Below are 25,567 nucleotides of genomic sequence, written 5' to 3' on the forward strand. Positions count from 1 at the left end.
CTTAATTCATGAAACATCACTCTGGGCATGGAGGTGTGGTGGGAAGAATGCTGATCAGGAAATGTCATCTTCCAAACTGAGAGACTTTTTCAACTGTAGCGCAGGTAGAAAACAATTCAGTCTATTAAAATCCCCAGAAGCTTTTAAAGCAATAACAACAGTTACAGAGATAGGCAAAGAAGATTTAAGGGGACAAACCAAACAATAAATCCTAATCATGAAAAATAAAGTGTTTAATTTGCTACAGACAGTGAATTCAACCCTAGCACCAAAGCTCTTTGTGTGTCATGAGGATTGCAATGCCTAAACCAGGCCCAAGTTCAGCGAGAAAGAAAATAAAGCTTATTTTGTCTGGACCACTCCAGAAAGCCATACACAAAATATCCAAAACAAAAAGTTGCTGTAAGATTCCCCCTTCCCCCAGATGCGTATTTTAGCATGTCTTTTGTACAAATCAAATTAATACATTCCAGAAAGAACAGCATCACGGCAAAGCATCAGTTTAATGCATGATTGAACTGTCACAACAGGGGGGGGGCACCTAAATTGTTCCAGAAATAACATTCTCCTCTTAATTGGGTGGGATGGGGAAAAGGTTGCTGAAAAACCACATACTTAAATCTGTATGAATGAATTCTTCCTAAATATATATATATATTAAGTATAAAAATTAGGTTCTGTTTAGTATGTTCTTTCTTAGGCAATGAGCAAAAAGAGCAAAGATGAAAAAATAAATAACCTGAAGTACAGCGTCAATTTCTACATGCTTCCCCATTCAAGGTTGTCTTCCTTTTTTAAAGAGATAGGCATCAGAAAATTAACAGCAGCACAGGTTTCTTCTCTTATTTATATATAAAAAGGTGATTAATTCATCTCAAATTGCTATGTGAGGCATTTTTTTGCGATGATTTTCTTCACCCCCCACCCCCACCCCAATTCAATCAGCCTGGAGCAAACTGAAAACAAACTAGCAGCTTCTCATTGCTTCTGAACACTTACCATTTCCCAGAAAATTCAGGGAGGGACCTTAGCTGAAAAACTCATTGAATTCTTTTCATCTCTACTTTACAGGCATCAAGAGTTCTCGCTCAGCACTTAAAGCTGCCTCATTTTCTTGCAAGCCACATAAACCTGACTTGAGGGTGTCTTTTTTTTAAAAAAATAGATCAAGATTTCAGAAAATCTTTGTCCTCTAGTTTCAGCATTTCCCCCAATTCCTTTAATTCTGCTGCCAAGGAAGTCAAAATGATCTTGCTTTTCTTCAGAAAAACTGCATAGATGTACACTTGTTACTAATTCACCTTGTGTACCTGAAAAGTAATTTTAGCCTACTTCTGATTCCTGATATCACTCCAAACGGAAGGAGCTGTTGGACCAGCCTAAACAGCTGTGCTACCTTTAGGAGCATAAAAAACGTGAGCCAACACTAATTCATAAGTGTTGGGCCTCCACGTGAGTGTATTCAACTATTCTGCCAAGAAACTCTTGAATTTTTAGAAGCTGGAGAGAGAATTGCTGATTGAAACTCCGTTCTCCATTTACAAACCTGTGAGAAAAAGTCTCACACTGTCCTTAAAAATTGAAGGGTAGACACATCCCCAAATAGGCAGAATTTTCATTTTAAAAATGCTTAAAAAATTTTTTTTTTTAAAAAAACGGCTCTCTTGTCTAGTAAAGGATCCAATTGGCAAGGAGGCCCTCTTTCTTCATCAATCCCAAGGCAGTGGCGGTAAAAATGGTTGGAGAGGAACATCTGAGCTAAAAAGGGCTTGTTCTTGAGCTTGGGGGACAGGAGGACCAAGCCTCCCAATCATTCTCATCACTGTACTATGACAGGAGGAAGAGATCTTATAGACCAGCCCTGGGGCACTCTATTAAACAGCCAATCTCAAAGGATTCTGTCATGTGCGCAAGAGTAGCAATCCATCTGTGGTTCTGGAACCATGGGGCCTTAAACTCCAGACATCTTAAGGCAAGAGATCTGATGAATTTAAGGGGAAGTTATTGTTCCTGATTTCTCCGATTTTTTGCCCTTGGATAAAGCTGCAGCCTGTTTCAGGAGCTCTCGGTTCTTGGCCTGCAGGGAGAAAGGAAGAGAGGTGTGTATAAAATGTGCATTTCAGCATGCTAAACCATGGCTAACTACCCTGGAGTAAGCCAAAATGGCTGGATTTGCTTACTGCTAATCTGTGGTTTTAACACTGCTATGGTCTCTTGAATCAAACCTGATTTCTGGTGAATGAAGGCAGAGATTATCGTTGCAGGATCTAATCTGGATCAGTCACTAGGACCAGAGGTTGAATCTTCTGAGTTTTTGGACTCCTACTGGAGCCCATCCTCAGGGAACCTCATTCTGGTGAGAGAGAAGTTCTCTGAGAATGAGCTTCAGCAGGAGTCCAAAAACTCAAAAGATTAAACCTCTGGTCCTGGTGATTGATCCAAATTGGATCCTGATTCCTAGTGACCGCAGGAACAAGCCCATGCTGGCTGGGGAATTCTGGGAGTTGACGTCCACACACCTGAGTTGCTGAGACTGGAAACACTTTCATAACAAGGGACATTATAAACCACAATGGCTGGGTTCATGCAATGCACCGAACATCAAGCCAAAACTGAGGAAAAAACAACATTTTGGCACAACCTGATGTAGCAATCAAGTCTACCGAATTGCGTGAATCCTTGTAAAAAGTCCAAATGAAATCAAGGTTACCTGCAAATGTCCTGTAACTTCTTTGTGAGTTTTTTCCATCTGGTTCATTTTCACCCTCGTTTGGGATTCCTGGTATTGCAGGTCAGCCTTCAGTTCTGTTATCTGCAAACCAAAACAAAGAAAATAGAGCTGCTGAGATGCATTTGCAGTGAAGTGAACTAATATAACGCCATCCCTTCCCAGGGGAATCGATAAGTCAGTTCCGGGCTGAAGAATAACAGAAGGTATTTTAGGTAAAGGTTTCCCGCACAGATATGTGCTAGTCGTTCCCGACTCTAGGGAGCGGTGCTCATCTCCATTTCAAAGCCAAAGAGCCAGCGGTGTCCCAAGGCATCTCTGTGGTCATCTGGCTGGCATGATTAAATGCTGAAGGTGCACAGAATGCTGTTACCTTCCCACCACCAAAGGTGGTTCCTATTTTTCTACTTGCATTTTTTTGCACACTTTCTAATTGCTAGGTTGGAAGAAATTGGGACAAGTAACGCGGCACTAGGGATTCAAACCACCAAACTGCCGACCTTTCTGATTGACAAGCTCAGCGTCCTAGCCACTGAGTCACTGTGTCCCTAGGTGTTTTATTAACCTCTTAATATATTTTTCTGGAAAACTGAAACAGGCACCTGGCCTAGCTGAGGCCAATTTCCTTCTGATTTCTTCCAGACTTGCAGAACATGAAGCCATTTCCTTGTCTCTTTTAATACTACCATCCTATTGAGAACAATGGACTTAAAATTTTTAAACACTAGAAATAATTATGAACTAATTGGTGATGGCAGAAAAGTAAAAAAAAAAGGCGGAGTTTGGATTGGTTTGCCTCTCCAAGGTACCTTAGTTCCATTTCTCTAATCTGTATTTTGGAGTGATAGTGAAAAGTTAATCCATTTTGTTATCACTTTCCGGGAGCTGAATATTGCCTCTGTCCTTGGGCAGTGCATCCGTGAAATACGTGCATAGACATGAGGTTTACTGCATTTGACGGAGCACCCACACAAAAAGTTAAGAAGTAACAATAGATAAAGAAATGATTACATTGATGATGCATGTGTACTTTGTTACAGTAAATACTTTTTCAAACACATGAAATATACTAACACTGGAGCCTCATCCTACTAAGTATCCAGTGAAATAATAACACTATATATTTAAAAAAAGAAAAGAAAAAGAAGAGGAAGAGGAAGAAAAGCACCTCAGAAGAATGATGCTATCTTCTATTGGACATTGGTGACTATCAGTACTATTTGTTATTTTGGGTTGCTGTCCAAAGGACGGGCATGATTTTTGGGGCCAAACCACGCAGTTAAATATTTTAGCCAGAATATGTATCATTTTTGAGTGCTGCATCTCCCATGACTCTGTTGAATTAATTAGTGCTGATTTCAATCCATAAACCTTTATGGACTGGCGCCTGGCTATCTGTAGGACCACACAATCCTAATTCAAGTCAACTTCAATCATGCTGGGACAAGTAACTAGCTGTCCCCATTTTTTGCAGAAATGTTATTCCATGATGGGGCAGGACCTCTGAAATCATCTCCCACTGGAGATTCATCTATCTCCAAAATTGTCTTCCAGAAAAAGCTGAAGATGCAGCTTTTCTGAGGAGCTTTTAAGGTCTAATGCCATGTATTGTGTTTCGGGTTTATTCTTAGTCCTGTGATTGCAGTGTGAGATAAATACCTAGATGGATGGATAGATAGATACCTGGATGGATGGATAGAGATAGATATGGATAAAGTCAGGATTTTTGGGGTGTATTATATGTCCTAAATAGAATGGTGCGGTGGCCTAGAGGTGGAGCTCTAGCCTCACAATCAGGAGGCTGTGAGTTCAGTCCTAGGTAGAGGCAGATATTTCTCTCTCTGGGCACAATGGGAATATATCTGCTGAACAAAGCTTTGCATTGGCGACAGGAAAGGCATCTGGCCATTAAATGCTCTGCTAGCTCCATTCAGTTGCCCAGACTCCACCCCGCAAGGGATTATGGGGTCTTTAAATGATGATGATGATTATATGTCCTAAATATTCCTATTTCTGTTTTGGAAATTATTTACAACTTCTCCATCTTTCCCATAATATGGAGGGCTAGCACAGTTTGTTCACGTTCAAAATGAGATAGTTTTGGTCATCTTTTGTAACTCAACATTTCAAAGTTTCTATTTTCTTGACTGTCATTTTGGTCCCTGTTCTTATTTCTACCCCATAGAACTGGCAAAATAAAACACAACCCAGTGTTTTATTTGTCTACCAATAAATCCCAGCTTTAAACTTCAAACAAGTTTACTTATTTTTTGGACAATTATCTTGCCTTTTCAATTCTATTCTTTTTTCCCCCCATGTCATGATTTCATCAGTCATTTCAATCATCTCATTCAAAGTGATGATTTAAGAGGAAACAAGGAAAAGATAAAAACCAACTTCAAATGAAGCTAGACTCCTGGGAAATTTATGGACAATCCCCACATTGTTTTCTTGGCAACAATATAGAAGAACAGTTAAAAAGATACAATAGTAATAAAAAATGATAGTGAGAAGAAAGGAAACAAAGACATCAAAGATTCCCCTCCCTGAAACGTGCCCTCCTGGGCTTCGACCGTGGCACCAAGCATGACTCTAGGGCAGGGATAAGGGTGTGACTGTTGTCATTTGTGAGTCACTGGTGGCCACCAGGCACAAGAGATTGCTGGGTTAGGGTTAAGGACAGAAACTACAAATTGACTATGGCTTCAGCTTACAAAGAAAATGTTTATAAAATGTTTTACAAGTGGCATATGCTAAGTGCTGGAAATGTAATCAGACCCCATGTACCTACTACTGTAGTGGACGTGTAGTAAAGGAAGAGAATATTGGGAGAAAATACAAAACCGGCTGGAAATGATAGTCAAATAGAATATTTTGAAACCAGAAACATTCTCCTAGGTATACTACCAGAAGGCTATGATAAAGGGACCACATATTTAGTTTTACACATACTAACAGCAGCAAGGATCATATATGCTAAATATTGGAAAGATGTGAATAGCCCACCAGAGGAGGCTGTAATTTGAAATTTTTTTGGATTGTGCCAAAATGGTTAGACTAACCTTTAAAATTAAAGATCAAGAAGATACAGAGTATTATATGATTTGGAATAAATTCTATGAATGGATAGAAGCAAGAGGTAGAAATTAGAGAAACATAAGATGATAAAATAAGAAAACAAGAAGGTAAATAATTACAATACTTTCATGTAAGAAGAAACTTAGCTAAAAGCTTTTTTGTTATAGTTACTATTGTTACTATAGTATTATTATTGTTATTAGCTTGTATATCAATGTTTAATACCGCTCTTCTTCTTTTGGTCTTTTTTATTTGTAAATGGTATAACCAGACAATGCACTGTTTTTCAAAAAAAGTGTTTATGAAAAAAATGTATATATATAAAAGAAGAGATTGCTAGATGTGAGACCTTCTTTGTAAGGTTGGGCCAAACGGATCCATAGGGATTGCTGCTTACTTACCTTGCTCCCTGCACTGCAGCAACATCCTTGCTTGTGCTCCTGGACTTTGACTGGGAGAGCAGTGGCGTTCCCCACGTTTATGGTTCTGGGGGTGGTGGTTAAACCTGCTTTCTCTGGGCCAGGGATCTGAAGTGGTGCAGAAATTCATGGCCACTGTGCACCTCCAACACCTCTGTTGTGCAAGCTGCACCGGTTCCAAATTTTATTCTGGGCAGAATTCCAGGTGTTGGCCATTACTTTTAAGCCCTCCATGGCACAGAGTCAGGTACTGCAGGACTGCCTCTTCCTAAGGATGTTCATCAGTCTTATCAGGTCAAATAGGATGGGCATGTTCCTATTCCATTCCCTTAAATGTTGCTATCTTACAGGATTTAGGAAGCATGATGTTTTTGTTGACAGCCTCTACCTATGGAACACCTTTCCTCTGAATTTCAGCAGTCCCCTGCCCTCCTAGTCTTCCAAATGTGAAAGAGGGTGAGATTGATGAGAGGACTCAGTGATGGACTGCATGTGAAAGTTTAACTTTGGTGCTGGATTTTTAATGTTTATTCTTTTAATACGAGAGAGGAGGGGGGGGAGAGGGATGGATGGATGGATGGATGGATAAGTTGATGCTGTTTTAACTGCTGGTTGGGAAGGCGGCTGTATGTATTAAACCAGGGGTAGTCAATCTTTTTATACCTACCACCCACTTTTGTATCTCTGTTAGTAGTAACATTTTCTAACCGCCCAGCGGTTCCACAGTAATGGTGATTTATAAAGTAGGGAAGTAACTTTACTTTATAAAATTTATAAAGCAGAGTTACAGTAAACCCCTACCGCCTACCATGAAAGCTGGAACGCCCACTAGTGGGCGGTAGGGACCAGGTTGACTACCACTGTATTAAACAATAATCAGAAAAAGAAATGATGATTTTTCTTTGCTTTTCTCAGATTAGTATAAAGTTATACTCAACAGAGACATTACTTCATCAATCACTTTCAAATGCAAACCCTGAAAAGACAGCATGGGTCCACCCCCATAGCCCTTCCGGTCTTAGAGCAGTGTTTCTCCACCTTTGCAACTTTAAAGATTTCTGGACTTCAGCTCCCAGAATTCCCCACTCAGCAGCATAGCTGGGTTATAATTGCTAAGGCTGAGAAACACTGGCTTAGAGACACATCAAGGTGCTAGATCCTGACCCCTCCTCTTCAAGTAACACTCGGCAAGTAGGACAGTGAGCGACACAGGAGAGTCTGTGGTGAAGCAAAGCATCCCAGCGGGGAGCTCTAAGATGTTACCTTCTTTTCTTTCTCCAGGATCATCTGATCCTTCTGGTGTAGCATTTTCTTCAAAGTAGCTACTTCTTCCTTCAGTTGGGCTATGATGACAAAGTGATCGGTGCCAGGGGAATCCAAGGCGAGGTCTGGAGAAAAACTGAAGGAGACCATTGGAGTGACTTCACTCTGCTCATTACCACAACCCAATACCCATCGCAATGGATCCATGAACAAGAGAGGGTTGGACTCATTAAGCTATAAGTTTGGAAAGCAACCCTTGAACAATGGGCCCTACCTAACACAATGAAATTCAATGCAGAGAAAGGTAAAGTCTTACACTTAGGCAAGAAAAACCAAAAGCTACACATAAGAGACTGGGAGACTGGGTGAAACCAGGCTTAATAGCAGTTGAGGGGCTGCCACAGAGAGGAGGGGGGTTGAGCTATTTTCCAAAGCACACGAAGGCCAGACAAGGAATAACGGATGAAAACTGACTATGGAGATATTCAACCTGGAAATAAGGAGGAACTTATTTATTTTATTTTATTTATTATTAGCGTTTATATACCGCCCCCTCTCCCGAAAGGGACTTTCTGACAGTGAGAGCAATCAATCCATGGAACAGAAGTTGCCTTTGGAAGTTGTGGAAGCTTCATCAGCTTTCAAGAAGAGATTGGACTGCCATCTGTCGGAAATGGTGTAAGGTCTCCTGCTTGGGCGGGGGTTGGGCTAGATGACCTAGAAGGTCCCTTCCAATTCTGTTAATCTGAAATCTGAAACTCTGGTTGCCATCCGTCACTGAGTGACGTATTTCATAGGGCATAATTCCCATACCTCTTATTCAATTGCTTCAGGGAGCCATTAAAAAATAATAACATAAATGAGTTGTGCTGGTCATGCCCATGTATGGTATCTGGTACAACCTTTTATTTCAACATCTGCTCCAAATAGAGAATTATCTTCTCTTCTTAACCATTGCTTCTGCAAAGCAAAACTGTGTTTTGCATTTCTGTAACATGAGGTTACGTTTCAGTAACGCACAGCAAGCTGCTGCTACTCTTTAACAGTCTAATAACATAATCCTGAAACTTGAGGATCTTCACAGGACTTCATAAACAGGCATACTGAGTTATATGCATCTAAAAGTTGCAGTAAGGTTTCTGGTGAGGATTAAGAGGGGTTTCATCGTCTACAGGGAGCGGAGACAGTATTTCAGCAGAGATCAGCACCTGGAGGCACCAAATTCTCTCCAGACAAAGAAGGGAAGATGAAATAACCTATTTGACTCTGGACAGATACTCCTGTAAGTTAACTGCAAAACTGGAAGCTTTTGCAATTTGGTAGTGAGTTGAGTGGTTGTGAGGTGTGGGATTCCATCTACGTACACAGCTGGGGAACAGTCACAAATGGACCAAACCACCCGCCATTCTGCATTTCTTAATCACATTTTGATATAATTACTGTACAGTCTGAGAGAGATTCCCTTTCACAACAGATAAGGACTTACCTTGGTGATTTTTGGCAGAAAGCTTAACAAGAGATGATATAAGTAACTTTAAATTGGATGAAGGGGAAAGTTATTTGGAAAAGATTTAATTTTTCTATGAAAATGCATTGCCAAAATCATATCTGAATTAAACAATTGGCTCAGTTCTTCTGTGGGAACGCTGCTTGCTTTGCACTAAAAGACTCCTGATAATTGCCTGAATTTCCAAAACAAACTATGAAGATAACTTGAGTAGATTGAGTACTTGATGGTAACCATGGAGATGCAAATATGACGTGCTTGCAATTACAGCTTTAAAAAACATAAAGGGTGTGTGAAGTTTGTTTATCTTCTTTAGCACTTTCATTTTTAAATAAGGGTGCAGGAAAAAAGCAGACAAAGCTGGAGGTGGAATTAAACAAGTCATTAGCCTAGAATCGTTATCTTCCCATAGTCTAACTCCAGCCTCTCCAATTTTGTTGATCCTTATCTGACACCAAATTTAGTATTGAACTTTAGTTGACTGCATTCTTATGTATAGGATTGAGCAATAAATCTTCTGAACTGCAATTTAACCTATGGTCCTGATTCTTTGTGCTTAACATCTGGGCTGCAAGATTAGAGTAGAAGAGTTTCCTTGGAACAGCTGGTCAAGAAAGATGATAAAGCAATTTGAGGTTACTTCAGATAATGCTCGATCAATTAGGAACTAAATTGGCTCAATCACTTGAATTCAAATGTACAGCCCTTAAAAAAAGATGAAAGGCTTGATAAGATGGAAAATTCTGTAAAATAAATGTCTGGAGATATAAAACACATTAATTTGGCTACGATTTCTAAAACTGAGATGTTACCAAAGCCTTTTTCTGATCATAACCCTGTGAATTTGGCTGATAAAAGGAAATCTACTTCTTTCACATGGAAATTAAATATAAGATATTATAGAAAGAATTGATAGTAAAAGATTGCAAATAGAAAGTTTTTATAAATAAATAGTTACTAATTTAAGAATGATTTGGGAAACAAGAAAACTTTCAAAAGATGTTATTTCACATAAAATAACACTAATCTTACAATGAAGATCCAAGAGAAAACAAAGGCTATTTTGGATGTGATAAAAAGAAAAGAAAGAATTTGCTAGAGAAATTAAGCATTTTATATCAAATTAAACTTTAAAGCAACAATTGTCAATGTTAACTCTAGGAAAATGGCAGTAAAAACAAAGCAAAATAATTTTGAATTTGCAGATAAACCAGGGAAATGGCTACCATATAAACTAAGAAAAGAGAAAGAAAAGAAAATATTTTGAAACTTCAAGAAAGAGATACTGTATTAATGGACAATGCAGTTATATAAAAAAACATTTCCCCACTATTATTCCAATTCGTATAAGGGACATCATATTTCTTTGGAAAATAGACAATACTTAGAAAACCAATGTTTAGCAAAGTTTACAAAGAAGCTGAACCCATAAAAATAAGGGAAGTTTCTGAAGTCATAAAAAGATTAATCCAGGAAAAGTACTAGGACCAGATGGATTATCGGATTCCAATTGCAAATCCTTTGAGGATTAACCTTTACAACCTCTCCAAAAATGATGAATTCTATTTTACGGGGAGGAAAGATGCCAGAAAAGAGGCTAAATGTAGCATTAATTCCTAAGGAGGGGTAAGATCTAACTCTAATAAGAAATTATAGAACAATGTCATTACTGGATAAAGATTATAAATTGTTGACAATGATTTTAGCAGATAGACTTAAAATATTTTTTTTACATATTTCTTTTTGTCACTTCTTTATACGTGTTTTTTTCCTGCACTTTTGACTTTTTTACCTTAAATATTACTTTGTTAGTTTTTATATTTGTTGTTTAAAATTCTAATTAAAAAAAATAAACAATGCAATGAAATTATCTGGAAAATAGTGAAACTCATTTTTTTCTTTCCAAGAAAAAATACTTAATTTTCCAAAATTTCTAATTCTAATTTTGGGCTCAATTGTGGTCGTAATTTGAGGATTATCTGTATTGATCTCCTTTTTATCCAAAGTTTGCACAAGTACTGACCACCTTATTAGATTAAAAATAAACATGCCATCGTTCTATGAGATTTGAACATTACATATTTGTAGAATGTGCTTTGATGTATGAATAAAAATATGTTTACTGGAACGCTGAAAACTCTACCGGGCACTAAGCAATAGAACAATACACAAGTGCAACATAGTTTTAGATTTTTGTTTTAGCACAGTGACCTGAAAAGCAATTCTGAGCCTGTCAACTTTATCTGAAGTAGAAAATGTTCTTACACTCAGCAGTAAACATAGCGGGATTATAGCTGGGTAAGATAAACTAGAGCTACCAGTATATAGCCCTTGCTTGCTGACTATTTCAGACTCGTACATAAACCCGCTAAAATTATTACTCTCTGGAACATTATGGGAAGCTAGCCAAGAAGAAAGACAGAGCTCCACTTACACGGCCCAAGGCAATTTAAAATGACCATCATTGCCATGCAACAATCAGGGTGATTTCTCTGCTAGGTAGCAAAGAAATATAGAATAGCCATTTTCTGGTCCCTCTTGTTAATGCCTTAGTGTCTACAGATATCAGAGAAGTACATGTAGTCCTCAATTTACATTCATTTAATGATTTAAACAATACAAGACGAACAGAAGTAGATGCAAGCATTTCATATTGACTCATCTGTACCTACATTACAACAACGTGGTTAAAATCAGCCTCAAATGTAAGATCTGGGATGAGCATTAATTAATTAAGCCTATAACGTATGCAGGAAAGTAATCAATGGCAAGCTTTTAATGACTGTTCAATGTCACATAAGGAAGGCTGAGCGCCAAAGAATGGAGGCCTTTGAACTCTGGTGCTGGAGAAGAGCGAGTCCCTTGGACTGCAAGGCAATCAAACCAATCAGTCCTAGAGGAGATCAACCTTGACTGCTCTTTAGAAGGCCAGATCCTGAAGATGAAACTCAAATACTTTGGCCAGCTAATGAGAAGGAAGGACTCCCTGGAGAAGAGCCTGATGCTGGGAACAATTGAGGGCAAAAGAAGAAGGGGAGACAGAGAATGAGGTGGCTGTCACCTCATGGAGTCACTGAAGGAGTAGGCGTGAGCTTAAGTGGACTCCAGAGGATGGTTGAGGACAGGAAGGCCTAGAGGAACGTTGTCCATGAGGTCGTGATGGGTCGGACACGACTTTGTTGCAACTAACAACAACGTCACAAAACAAAAACTAACTGGATGGTCCTCGCAGTTATGACAACTGGAGCATCTCCATAGGCACATGATCAAAATTCAGGCACAAGGCAACTGGCATGTATTTACAACGGCTGCAACATCCTGGGATCCTATGATGGCCACCAGCTGGCTTCCAACAAGTCAATGGGGAAAGGTGGAATCACTTAACGAGCATTTGATTCACGTAACAGTGATTTGCTTAAAAACTTTGGTTAAAAAAAGGGTTTTAAAATCAGGCATGGCTCACTTAACAACCACTTTGCTTAGCAACAGAAATCCTGGTCCCAATTGTAGTGTAAGTTGAGGAATACCTGCACTTAAAAACAAGGCTGGATTGTTCAGCTTAAATGAAGGCTTAGTCACCTTCCAGTTTTGCCGATCTGATGCAAACCTGATGCAATTTCCTGCTGTATTAACCTCCATATCACAGACAGGTCTGGGACAGAAATCTTGCACACCTGAGTGCAAGAATAGTTGCAGTCAGATTCCTGCCGACTCAACTTTGCTTGACTGCAAGCCAGAATAGGCAGTCCTCAATTTACAACAGTTCATTTAGTGACGGTTCAAAGTTACAACAACACTGAAAAAAGTGACTTAGTACCATTTTTCAGTTACGACCTTTGCAGCATTCCCCACGATCATGTGATCAAAATTCAATGCTGGGCCACTGGTTCACATTTATGACCGTTGGGCCCCAAGGTCATGTGATCCCCTTTTGCAACCTTCTGACAAGCGGAGTCAGTGTGAAAGTCAGATTTCCCTTAACGACCAAGCTACTAACTTATCAACTGCAGTGGTTCACTTAACAACTGAGGCAAGAAGGGTTGTAAAATGGAACAAAACTCACTTAACAAGAAAAAAAAATGTGGGCCCAATGGTGGTCGTAAGTCGAGGACCACTTGTAATTCCTTTCTCACAGTTTATGCCTGCCCTCCAGTGGTTATGTATGAACACTGCAAGGACTTCCAATCAAATTTATTTGTGCACATACTAGATTATCCTGCCTTTATTATTTTATAAGTAACTCAAGTCAGTGAGCATACATAACATTCCTCCCTCCTCTTATTTCCCTCATAATAACAACCCTGTGAGGTGAGTGACTGAAAGTCACCCAGCCCGCTTTCCTATTTAGAACTAGAACTCACAGTCTCCTGGTTTCTAACCTGATGCCTTAACCACTAGGCTAAGCTGGTTTCCACATCTCCCCCCAAAATACTCTAGACGTTGTAGGGATATTGATAATGTTGAAAATTTCAGATGATGCAAAACATTAAGAGGTGCCTCTATAATTTAATAGAGGCTTGAAATACTTTGCTTTTAGATAATTAGATACCCAGAAACTATGTTTGCTTACATAAACTGAAGAATATTTTTTTGGATCCCAAAGGTGCTTTTTTCAAGAGACAACTGGACCAGAAAGTCCAGTTGCCTCTTGAAAAAGCACCTTGGGGACAACCATGACCTGGATGACTGAGAATCTGCATAAATATTTGTTGAGATTAGCTGCAATCTGATTATGTCATCAAGTAGTTTCTGACTCCTGGCAACCACATAGATTTTCTCCAAGATGATCCATCCTTAATCGTTTTTTTCATATCCACCCCCCTCCAACAGTCCACTCATTGTCTCTGTAACCAAGTCCACCCACCTTGCTCTTCTTCTCCTTCCTTCCATTTTTCCTAACATTACAGCCTTCTCCAGAGAGTTGGTTCAAAGTTGGTTTTCATTAAATTGGTTCAAAGAAGAATAATTTGAGCCTGATCATTTGTGCCTAAATGCAAACCTGCAAACTTGCAGTTGAATATGGTACAGCATTAGGCCAAGGAGTGTCCTGGGAAGACCTTCATTCAATTCTTGTGTCAGAATGTCCACTCTTGGTGGCCACGGGCCAAGTTTCCCCAATCGGATATTTTTCAGATATGTTGTGAGTACAACACCAAGGACTCTCCAGGAAGACTGGAGGCCACGATAAAGAAGGATTCCACAGAGTAGCTTCCTCAGCCTTCATCCTTGCCCTGCAATTTATGGATAACAATACTAGACTGCTCCGCAAGTTAACAATTACAGGCAGTCCTTTCTTAATGCCTGCCTCGTTGAATGACTGAAGTTCTGATGGTGTTAAAACAATAACTGTGAATAATCATTGCATTTACAACCACTGCGGCATCCCCCAGTTGAAAGATCATCATTTATGTGCTCTGCAACTGGCTTGCAACAAGTAAGAGTTGATAGAGAAGGGGAAAATAAAATCATAAGTTGTGGTCATGTGATGTTTCCCTTAACCTAAGGGGAAGTGAGTTTGTAAGTCTACCTGTATACTGCATGAGTCAAAAAGAGGGCTGTGAAAATATTTACAGACCCCTCACATCCTAGACATAAATTGTTTCAACTTCTACCCTCAAAACGACGCTATAGGGCACTGCACACCAGAACAACTAGACACAAGGACAGTTTTTCCCTGAACACCATCACTCTGCTAAACAAATAATCCCCTCAACACCGTCAAACTATTCACAATGTCTGCATTACTATTAATCTTCTCATTGTTCCTATCACCCATTTTCTCCCACTTATGACTGTATGACTGTAACTTTGTTGCAGTTATCCTTACTATTTATAATGATTGTTTCGTAGTATGATTTGATTATTTGTACCCTGGGACTATCATTAAGTGTTGCAACTTATGATTCACGACGAATGTATTTTTTCTTTTATGTATACTGAGAGCATATGCACCAAGACAAATTCCTTGTGCGTCCAACCACACATGGCCAATAAAGAATTCCATTCTATTCTATTCTACTCTAAAGTATGATGCTTTGCTTAGGTAAGCGTAATGTTTAACAATGGAATAACTGCTCCCAATTGTGGTCACTAAAGGAGGACTACCTGTGCTGAGTTGATATAAATGAAATAATTTGAGTATCTAACTACAAAATACACAGAGTAAAATAAACGTTATATTAATAGGCACAATTCTGTTACATAAATAGAAAGACTGAACAAGACAAATCATAAGAGACAGGGGAGAGCACACTGCATTGATTTTTTCTGTATCACAGGCCTATTGAAAAGCCTGTCTTTAAACTGTGTGCGAGCCAAAGAGAGCCTCCATAGGCGGAGGCAAAGAGCAGCTCCGCAGGAGACACATGAGTGAAATTGTGGCATGGGGGGGGGGGGGGGGGGAGAGAAACAGGTGTCTTCATCTTCCTTTTCAGAATGACCCACAATTAATTTTGAGGAACTTCTACTTTTCATCTCAAAACACCAGAATGTGAATTCACACGCTTTCTTTCCCTTCTTTTTTAAATAAAGACAAAATCCAATAGCCCTTTAAGTAGCTTACCTGTCCCCATTGGCTAATATGGCATCAAACTTGGGTTTTTTCTTTGGGAGTTCATTCTGAATAGAAGATGTAGATAAGGTTTTCTGGCTGCAAAAAAAGAGCACAGTGGAAAAATTAACCACAGCCTGTAAACTAGCCAATTCAAAACCACGATTTGAAAATTTTCTGCCCTTATCAATAAAGGAAGATGTTTGAAGCCCAGGGTTGAAATGAGGGGCCCTTAGTGTTCTCTAAGCTTGGCTCTTTTCTTTCAGGAGTTTCATTACCCAAACTAGGTAGCGTCCATCAGTGGTAGGGGAAAGCTGGCAGGAGTTCACGGATACTGATTATGTGATGTCGGGCCTAACTACCCCACAATAATTGCTTAACAATGGTAAGTGGAACTGTCACAACTGTTGTAAGTCGACACAGTGACATTATGTTGTATTTTACAACCACATCATTTAGCAATTTAATCATTATTAAATGAAGACTAGCTATACCAGGGGTCAGCAATCCGTGGCTCTGGAGCCGCATGTGGCTCTTTCATCCCTCTGCTGTGGCTCCCTGTTGCCAAGTGGTTCCACAATTGATAGGGCTTTCGGTTAGGACAGGTAGAGGAAAAGGGACGCTGCGCTAGGAGGAGACTCTATGGTGGGGGAACTGGACTTCTAGTCAGCAGAGGAAAAAGAACACTGCACTAGGCGGAGACTCTATGGTGGGGGAACCAGACTTCCAGTCAGCTCCAGAATTGAATGGGGAGCTTTTTTTTAGGACCTTTGTGGCTCTTGGAGTGTACTTAAGCAAACCTTGGTTTAGCACATGGGTGTCAAACTTGATCGTGTCACATGATGTCACGTGGCGTATCATGACTTTTGTGCCTTTGTGGAGCCGGGGTGGCCATGGCCTGTGTGTGATGCAATCGGCCCAAGGGCTGCCAATTTGACACCCCTGGCTTAGCATAAGGATCAGCAAGATCACTGAATTTAAAAAAAAATGAGCACCAAAAACCAGCGTGCAAAGCAAAGTTACCTGCTGTAGTGGCTGCCACAGTTAAGTTGGCCATATTGCTCCTTTTCCGTCAAGCTTGTCCGAGAGGAGGTGTTCAAATGTTTACGCTGTTCTTTGGTTTTCTGTAGCACTCGCTTATAAGAGAGTGTGCAAAGCCAGCAGAGTAACTTCCCATCTACCTGAAGTCAAGGAAAACAACAGAGAAATGGCTTTTTATTAATAGATTTTGTCAACAGATTCATGTGCAGAGTGGAAACCAGGCTGCATATTATAGTATTGTGTGGTATAAAACATAGTTTGCAGCTTAGAAATGTGCATCAAAAGGTCATTTCAGAGAAAACATGAATGCAAACTTGGATGTGGTTCCAAACAATTGAAAAATGTTGCCAAAACAGGATGGAAGAGGCATGTGAACCCAACAGGAATAAAGAAACAGGCTCATCCATCTTTCCCAATAACACCATTCTGAAACCATCACCCCATTCTGAAACCCAATAAATTAAGAAAAAATAATTTTAAAAAATCTGCTGTTTAATACAGACCAACTCTTCAATTCCCTCCTGAGGAAAATGATATTTTATTCAACCCACACCTTATTGGGGGAAAAAAAACAATGCTTTCCCCTCTAAAAGCTGTAAAATTTGTTATTCATGATTTCAGTTTGGTCTTAATGACTGAGGTGCAGCTAGAAAAAATGGCTAGCACCAAAGTCAGCTGCTGCCAGAATCCTGGCAGGTACATTAAAATGTGCTTCACATCTACCTATAGTAAAGCATCCTTTCTATACAGGTAGCCCTTGACCTACGAACACAACTGAGCCCAAAATTTGTTAAGTGAAACATTTGTTAAGTGAGTTCATCCCCATTCTTGCCAGAGTTGATAAGCCAATCATTGCAGTTGATAAGTTATTAACCCCGTTGTTAAGTGAATCTGGCTTCCCCGTTGACTTTGCTTGTGAGAAGGTTGCAAAAGTTGATCCCATGACCCGGGGAAACTGCGACCATCGTAAACATGAACTGGATGGTCAAGTGTCTGAATTTTGATCATGTGGATGCCACAATGGCTGTAAGTGTGAAAAACTGTCATAAATAACTTTCTTCAAAGCAGTTGTGACTTCGAATGGTCACTAAACAAACTGTTGCAAGTTGAAGACTACCCGTAGAAACATGAGTCCTTTTAGGTGTCATTTACGATGGGAGCCATCATCATAGGTGACGCCTGTGTATCCTTGACCCCAGGACACTGCAACGGTCATAAATATGAACCAGTTGTCTAAGCGTCTGAATTTTGACCATGTGACCATGGGGATGCTGCAATGGTCACAAGTGTGGAAAAGAGTCACAAGTTAGTTTTTTCAGTGCCTCTGTAATTTTGAACAATCATTAACTGGACTGTTGTAAGTTGAGGATTACCTGAACTGGACATACATAAGATACTCACTTTTTTCCTATCATCCTTCCTGTCGAAGGCACACTGTTGCTTACACTGTTCGCATGAATGGGGTGGCCCATATTTCTTCGCCGAGTTCGTACACCGCTGGCACTTGTTGCCAATAAATGCTGCAATTATGTTGCAGTACTGGCATGGTTTTGGCTTAAATAATAAAGAAGTTGAAACAAGGGGATTAGCATCACTTTGGAATATAATTCCCATCTGCTCAAATGCTCCTCACTATGCATTCCAAGCTTTTTTCCAATGAAATAATTAAGTAAAAGTAGGGGGGGAACGGAGGGACTGATAATGACACAAGTATTAAACTTCTCTATAGTTATTTTTCTTTGATCAATCATGGAAAATAATCCTCTTACATACTGAAACAGTATTATAGCCCTCACACAGTTTGATTTCTTTTAAAATCTTACTTTCCACTAAAGTTTTTTAAACTTACAAAGCAAGAGCGCACATTTAAAGATCTTTAGGCACTTGAAATGTAAGAAAGATACTTCAATTAACACTCAAATGCCTTAGCTGGCTTACATGAAGACATTCTTGGTGACAACCTCAGTTGTTTAGCACACACTGGGCCAGTGATGGAAAACATGTATCAGCAGTCAGTCATTCTGAGCAACTCTCACTACAAGCTACATGAGCTATCATGGTTTACCAGAAATCACTAAGTGTTATACGATCTACTGTCATTGTATTTTTTCAGCTTCAGGAACTTTGAAATATGTGGACTTCAACTCCCAGGATTCCCCAGTCAGCATTCCACCTAGGGCAGGGGTGTCAAACTCAAGGCCTGGCAGGGGCCAGATGTGGCCCCTGGGGTGCTTAGACCTGGCCCGCAGGCCACCCTGGAAATAGTAAAGGTCAGGCCTGTGGTGCCTCTGCCAGTGAAAATGGAGCTTGTGAGGACCGCCTGCCACTCCATTTTTGCTGGAGGAGGGTTGCAGGAGGCTGTCCCAGCCGAAAACAGAGCTTGGGAGCCTGTTTTCACTGGAAGAGCACTTGGGCCATCACAAGTGCCCGCTGACACAAGTGACATCATGCTGGCCACGCCCCCCACCCGAGGTCAAACACAACCCTGATGCAGCCCCCAATGAAATCGAGTTTAACACCCCTGGCCTAGGGGAATCCTGGGAGTTGAAATCCATGTATTTTACAGTAGCTGAGGTTGAGAAACATTGCACTACCAGGCTATCAACCCATTACAGCTAACCCTTCGTTTGTTGAGAGTTGGGCAGCATACAAATTTAATAGCGATTTATAATAATACTACACATTTCTATGAATGACTTTTTCTCTGCTTTATTGCTACTTCTATTAGTGATTATTTTTTATATTATCGGTAACCATTCCAAATTGCTGAAGGAAAAAAAGAGCTTTGATACATACCGTCCCATAAAGTTTCACGTTCTGAGCACACTTCTTGCATATTGTATTGGTTTTACTAGCAAAAGAAAAAAAACCAAGAGTATTAAAAAAAATGAAACCGGGCAAAGTGGCTTACACCTGTTCAGTGTTCAAATGCCTTGGAATATTTCTAATTTTTATTTCTGTTATCTCTTATTTAAGACATGGACCGATGTTCAGGTTTTACAATAAAAGTTACGAACTCTAATGTCAGTTGATGTAAAAGAAGTTTGATTTTTAAGCAAAGGTAATTTTTAAAAAGGGATTGCAAATAGATGCTAAGCACCTTTTGGACAGCCCCAATGTATACAGATCAAATATAGAAGGCAAAATTGTAAACACATTTGTGGCTTTCACATTGTTTTATCTTATATATAAAACATATCCATTTCCAGTTGGTTAGATTTCATTTTCATTATCCCTGAATAATTATAGATACATCATGGGCTACATCTGGGAATCCTTAGGTTTAGTGCCCTTCATTATATGGTTCTTGGTGACTTATGCCTGAGGTCCAGTTTTTAGGTGTAAAAGTATATTCTCCCTTACAACCATTCAGTGACCTCTTGAAGTTACAGCAGGCCTGAAAAAAGTGACTTACAGCAAGTGCTCATTCTATAATAATAAATAATAAATAATAAATTTAATTTGTTAGCCGCTCCCTCTCCACAAGGGACTCGGGGCGGCGTACAATAAAATAAAAACACATACAAATATACATATAAACTACACACATACACATTGCAGCATTCCCAAGGTCACATGCTTACTATTTGGGCACTTGGCAAATATTTACAACGGTTACAGTGTCCTGGGGTCAAATGATTGAGATTTGTGATCTTTGCATTAATCTTCCTGGAAGTTAATGGGGGAAGCAGGATTTGCTTAACGACCTCCTGATTCACTTAACAGGCAAGTCAGAAAATCCAGGGTGATTTACTTAACAAAGATCTTGCTTAGCAATGGAAATTCTGGTCCCAATTGTGGTTTAAATCAAGGACTAACTATATTTACAAATTACTGTAATCTTGCTGGCTGCCATTGTTCATAGAGTTAAAGCATACAGATGTGGTAAGATTTTAATTTCCTTCCGGCCAAAATCTGGGCTCCAAGTCACAATAGCAATTTGGCATATTGAATGTACAGAGCTGCCATTAAAAAATCCCCATCTGACTTCATTGCGGATGCAGACATATATATATATATATATATATGGGAATCCCAATCCTGAAGTTACTGCCAATGCTAGTTGAACTTCCATAAAGTTGGAGCTGGCACTAACAGCATCCCAGGGAGCTACTAAAAGAAGGGATGAGTTGTTCTAGAGTCGTGACTAGTGTTACAGCTGCAGTGGAGCAATGGAGAAGAAAATATTTCAATTTAATTTTTTCATAACAGCTACCATACATGGATAGAAGACAAGCAGTACTTCCCGTCATTCTTCTCTTGGAAGTGCTATCTCTTTCTGAGGAATTTATCTCTAAACTGCTACAAGCATAATTTAGAACGCTAGTGTGAGGTATCTGTTCTTCTGCCTGGCTGAACATTAACAAGTCATAAAGCATTTTGAAATATTTACTGGTATTCCAAACACATTGGAAATAAAAGAAGAGAAGACCATAAAAAAGTTTTCGTGTGGAAAACATCAGTTGGAAGGGACCTTGTAGGTCATCTAGTTCAAACCCCACCCCCGCCCATGTCATTCCATGTTGCTATTTCTTAATAATTTATCATATGCAATATTTATTTACCTCTCCTGCTGGAATTCAGTTCTACAGTAGGTACATTTAACAATTGGGTGTGCAATTCGACATTCCTGAAGAAGAAAGGATGTGTTAAAAAGACTAGAAATGCATACAAATTCCCAGAGAAAAGCATCAGCAGGACCAAGGAAATTTTACTGTAAATAGCATAATGTCCCATACATCTAAAATCAATGGATTGCTTGAATTCAGCTGTTTTTAAGGATAATAATAAAGGCTCTCTCTAGGAAGCAGTTATGATCACAGCACTTTATAGTGAAATTTATGGTTCTTACACAGCTGCTCTAGATCATAATCAATACCTTAGATTAGAAGAAACAATTGATATTTAATATAAACTTCACTAGGTATCACATGGCATAGAAAGCTGCATTGAACTCTAAGCAAGAGTACAAAGAACAAGAAAATCACTGAAGCAACATAACGTAATAATATCCAATGCAATTTAATGATTCACTTAAAATCCTGTTTTGCCCCCAAGGATTGTGAAATAGTAATCTTCCCTCTAATCAACCATTATTTTTCCCCATCCTTAAACTGTCCTCCTGGAGCCTTTTCTCCTCCAGTTTAATTGAATCCAGAACAGCAGACATTATTGTTCTTCTTACTCTTATCTAACTGGTTTCAACCTCTGCAGGATATTTATCTACAGTATTAATTTTATTGCCTAGATCTTATGACTGTATAGACTTTATTGTACACCAGTTTCAAACAGGAACAATTTAGTACAAAGATGGTATACAAAAAGGTAATAACTCGCAATGACTATACCCCAAATCTAACTTAACAAGCACCATTCAGAATTTATTTTGCTGGATAACACAACTTAATTAAATCAGTGGCTAATGAACAATAAGTGCATGGAGGAATAGCTAAACTATTAAATGGTCATAGCTTCTGTTTATTCAATTCCAAATTACCATTCCAAGGTAATCTCTCATCATCCATGGCCCAAATAATCATCCATGGCCCAAATAATCAATTTTTCTTTAGAAATAAGTAACATATTTTACGGAGTATAAGATGCACCTTTTTTCCTCAAAAAAGAGGCTGAAAATCTGGGTGCGTCTTATACATCGAATACAGTATTTTTTTTGCCTTCACAAAAATGGCAGTGCAGAGCCTGTATGAAGCTTTCAGAGAACTCCTGAGGGCTGGGGAGGGCAGAAATGATCAAAAAACGGGCCGTTCCCCCCCCCCCAGCCGCACTCTATAAGCCTCCATTAGGCTATGCATGCAATTAATTTGACAAAACACGGGGCCGTTTTCGGTTTTTGCCCCCCCAGGAGCACTCTGCAAGCCCCCCCAAGGCTATTCATGCCTTTTATTTGAGACCACGTCCACTCCATCTCCGTAAAGAAAAAAACATCATGATAAGTCACGTGATGCCACAAGTTTGACGCCTGGGCTCTAGAAAAGGTTAGAAATCAGCACTGGGGCACTGGCCTTAGTTTCACGACACCCTTCTTCTCCTTTTCAATACATTTCCTCCTTAGAGATATGAAACCTGGAGAACCAGTGTAGCACAGTAGTCATACGAAGCTGATTTCACATATCATTAAATCACGCTTTCATTAACCAGAATTTGTTGAATCAACTATAATTAGCTAGGTGTGTACAGTACTAATCTACAAGCCATTATGACTGGTTGACAAGAATGGCTAAATTTAAGATAAATCTCAGTACGGTTCCATACAGCTTTCCTAAACCTGATGCCCTCGAAATATGCTGGATTTCAACTCTCCAAAATGAAGCTACCACGTGTAAGGGAAGGACAGTAGTGGAGAAGGCTGATGTGATGAGTCACATTATCCAACCGTACTCACTGGCAATGTTTATACAATACACAATCAGGTCACACTTAACCAGTTCCGATGGGGAGTTGTATCAGTCTAGGACTAGGTCATCAAAGAAAAACTAGAAGGAATCAATAGCACCTCTTCTGATTTACTTATTTTATGTGTTGGGAGGAAAATCCCTCTGGTTCAGTTCCAAGCTGAGAGAGAGACATTGGAAACATGGAGGCTGATTGGAAAGATGGTTTATTGATGAAGCAAAATCACATGTGATTCTGGGCAGCTGACAAAATGGGTGGGTTTTTATACCTTATTTGGGCTTTGTATTTGAGCTTCCTGTGCAAGAACATGCCTTTTAATATTCTATTGGCTGTTGTCAGATTCCTATAGGGGTCAAGTAGGGGTGATGTTGCTGGCCCTATAGACAAAAGAGGAAATGCAAATCCTAGGTGTTTGTCTGAGCTAATATTGACAAACTTTTGTTTGTTGCTTATCTGAGTTTCTCTCTTAACCCAGTCTTTGTGACTGGATTACCACATCTGCATTTCTAAAAGAAACTGATCTCCTCAGTTTCTGCTTGGGGGAGGGAAATTGGGGCTGGTTTCTGAATAGGCTGACCCAATCTTTCTTAATGGCCCAAAAATATCTGCTGGGGGCTGTTAAGAAATACTGCTTTCTGTCTTTAAGAGCATGTTTTCTCCATTTCTCCTTTAGGAAAATATAATATTCTGCCTCTTTAATATTTCCCAAAATATTTCATTCTTCTGGGGAGGGGGGAGAGGTGCTGATTTGCCACATATGTAAAGGCAAAAGCTTTCAAGAATAACAGTTTTCTTAATCAAATGCAGCTTCCAAAAGCTTCTGCCTTTTAATAAAATCTGTTACTGTATCAGAAAAGATGTTACCAAACTCCTGATTTTCAGGTCAGATACAATACACTGATACAATGTATTAAACTTGATTGTGTTATTGATTTTTCAGCATTTACAAACAAAACAGGATGAAATCAACAACCAGGTTAAATGCATTGCCATAAACATCACTACACTGAAGTTCAGAGCTGGAACTGAAATTAAATAAGATGACATTTACCAAATTTTAAAATTTTTGCTAAGTTACATTAGTAAATGTTAACTTTATCCTACAAAAGCTGTGTGAATGAAATGGGGACAAACCTCATTGATACTCCCCTGATTTATTTTATTATGTTTTAATGCAATTGGCTTTAGGCGAATAAAAATATATTGTCCTGAACAGACAAGATACAGATGCAATAAATAAATAAATAAATACACCTTTACAGAACTATTTCCTCCTTCCTTCAGCAATCCCAATTATTATAATTAGCTTTATATATATAAATAATTGAGTGGAGTACATATTGTTAGATTTTTTTTATCCAGTCTTTTTATGAGACTCTAGAAAGAGTGCAGAGAAGAGCAACAAAGATGATTAGGGGACTGGAGGCTAAAACATATGAAGAACGGTTGCTGGAACTGGGTATGTCTAGTTTGATGAAAAGAAGGACTAGGGGAGACATGATAGCATTGTTCCAATATCTCAGGGGTTGCCACAAAGAAGAAGGAGTCAAGCTATTCTCCAAAGCACCTGAGGGCAGAACAAGAAGCAATGGGTGGAAACTAATCAAGGAGAGAAGCAACTTAGAACTGAGGAGAAACTTCCTGACACTTAGAACAATTAATCAGTGGAACAGAAATTGCCTCCAGAAGTTATAAATGCTCCAAGTTTTTAAGAAGAGGTTCTAACCATTTGTCTGAAATTGTATAGGGTTTCCTATCTAGGCAGAGGGTTGGACTAGAAGACCTCCAAGGTCCCTTCCAACTCTACTTTTCTATTATTCTATTCCTATTCTATTTCTAACCCCAACTCTACTCATCTCATATAAAATAAAAGCGGGATTTTAAAAAATAACAATAAGTACATTCACTCAAAGTGGCGACCTACCCGATAGCCCTGCTCTTATTTTGCCCAGACCACCCTGTGAGGTGGGTTGAGAGAGGGGGGGGGAGGATTGGCCTCAAGTCACCTCTTCAGGTACCCATTTTTGCCTAAACTAACAACAACTCTGTGAAGGGGGCCACCGCGCTGTTTGGTTTCAAAATTCGAGGCGGCAACGGACAGCGCAACGCCAAGGGCTCTCAGCCTCACCTCATCCCCAGCGGAAAGGATGGATTCGGTGGAGGGAATCGAACCTAGATTCAAATTCAGGGCTTCTGCTTAGAAACCCGACACATTTCCCCTCCGCTCCCCCCTCCCCGGCTCACCCTTCGGCTTCCCCCGATCCCACACATCCGGCCCTGACCTTACAGAGCTGCTGCCCCTGGCTGAGCGCCTCGAAGGAGAACCGCTGGTGGCACTTGGTACAAGCGTAAAGCGCCGCCATTCCGCTGCCTTTCCCGATAGGAGGAGTAGCCTTCACCCAACCCGAGGTGGTGTCCTTTTCCCTCCTCTCGACGTCATTGGCTAACGTCGACGTCATTCAGCCGTTGGTAGGCGGGCGCTTCGGCCTTATCTTGAGGCTCATTGAGGCTCTCCAGGCGTCACTCAGAAGAGGGAGGCGGGGCGGCTTTGGGTGTTTGGGGAAACG

General features: G+C 39.8%; 1 protein-coding gene across 1 annotated transcript; it reads right to left on the reverse strand.

The window, feature by feature from the left end:
• Positions 1-1,159: 1,159 nt before the first annotated feature.
• Positions 1,160-25,440, reverse strand: FAM76A (family with sequence similarity 76 member A). Its single transcript, XM_081961987.1, has 9 exons — positions 25,283-25,440; positions 21,152-21,216; positions 19,383-19,437; positions 17,988-18,140; positions 16,569-16,726; positions 15,558-15,644; positions 7,489-7,624; positions 2,711-2,812; positions 1,160-2,077 (listed from the first exon to the last, which is right to left on the reverse strand). The coding sequence occupies exons 1-9, from the start codon at positions 25,361-25,363 to the stop codon at positions 1,991-1,993; spliced, it is 924 nt and encodes a 307-aa protein (XP_081818113.1). The 5' UTR covers positions 25,364-25,440; the 3' UTR covers positions 1,160-1,990.
• Between the last annotated feature and the right edge of the window lie 127 nt (positions 25,441-25,567).

This window comes from Natrix helvetica (assembly GCF_964273705.1).
Source record: "Natrix helvetica genome assembly, chromosome: 9".
Classification (NCBI taxonomy): Eukaryota; Metazoa; Chordata; class Lepidosauria; order Squamata; family Natricidae; genus Natrix; species Natrix helvetica.

Excerpts from the sequence above, each read along its gene's own strand:
- FAM76A (XM_081961987.1), bottom strand. The coding sequence starts at position 25,363 with ATGGCGGCGCTTTACGCTTGTACCAAGTGCCACCAGCGGTTCTCCTTC. Across the intron at positions 16,727-17,987 it reads GGAAGGATGATAGGAAAAAA|GTAGATGGGAAGTTACTCTG; the intron begins GTGAGTATCTTA and ends CCTTGACTTCAG. Across the intron at positions 15,645-16,568 it reads TGTGGCAGCCACTACAGCAG|CCAGAAAACCTTATCTACAT; the intron begins GTAACTTTGCTT and ends CTTTTTTTGCAG.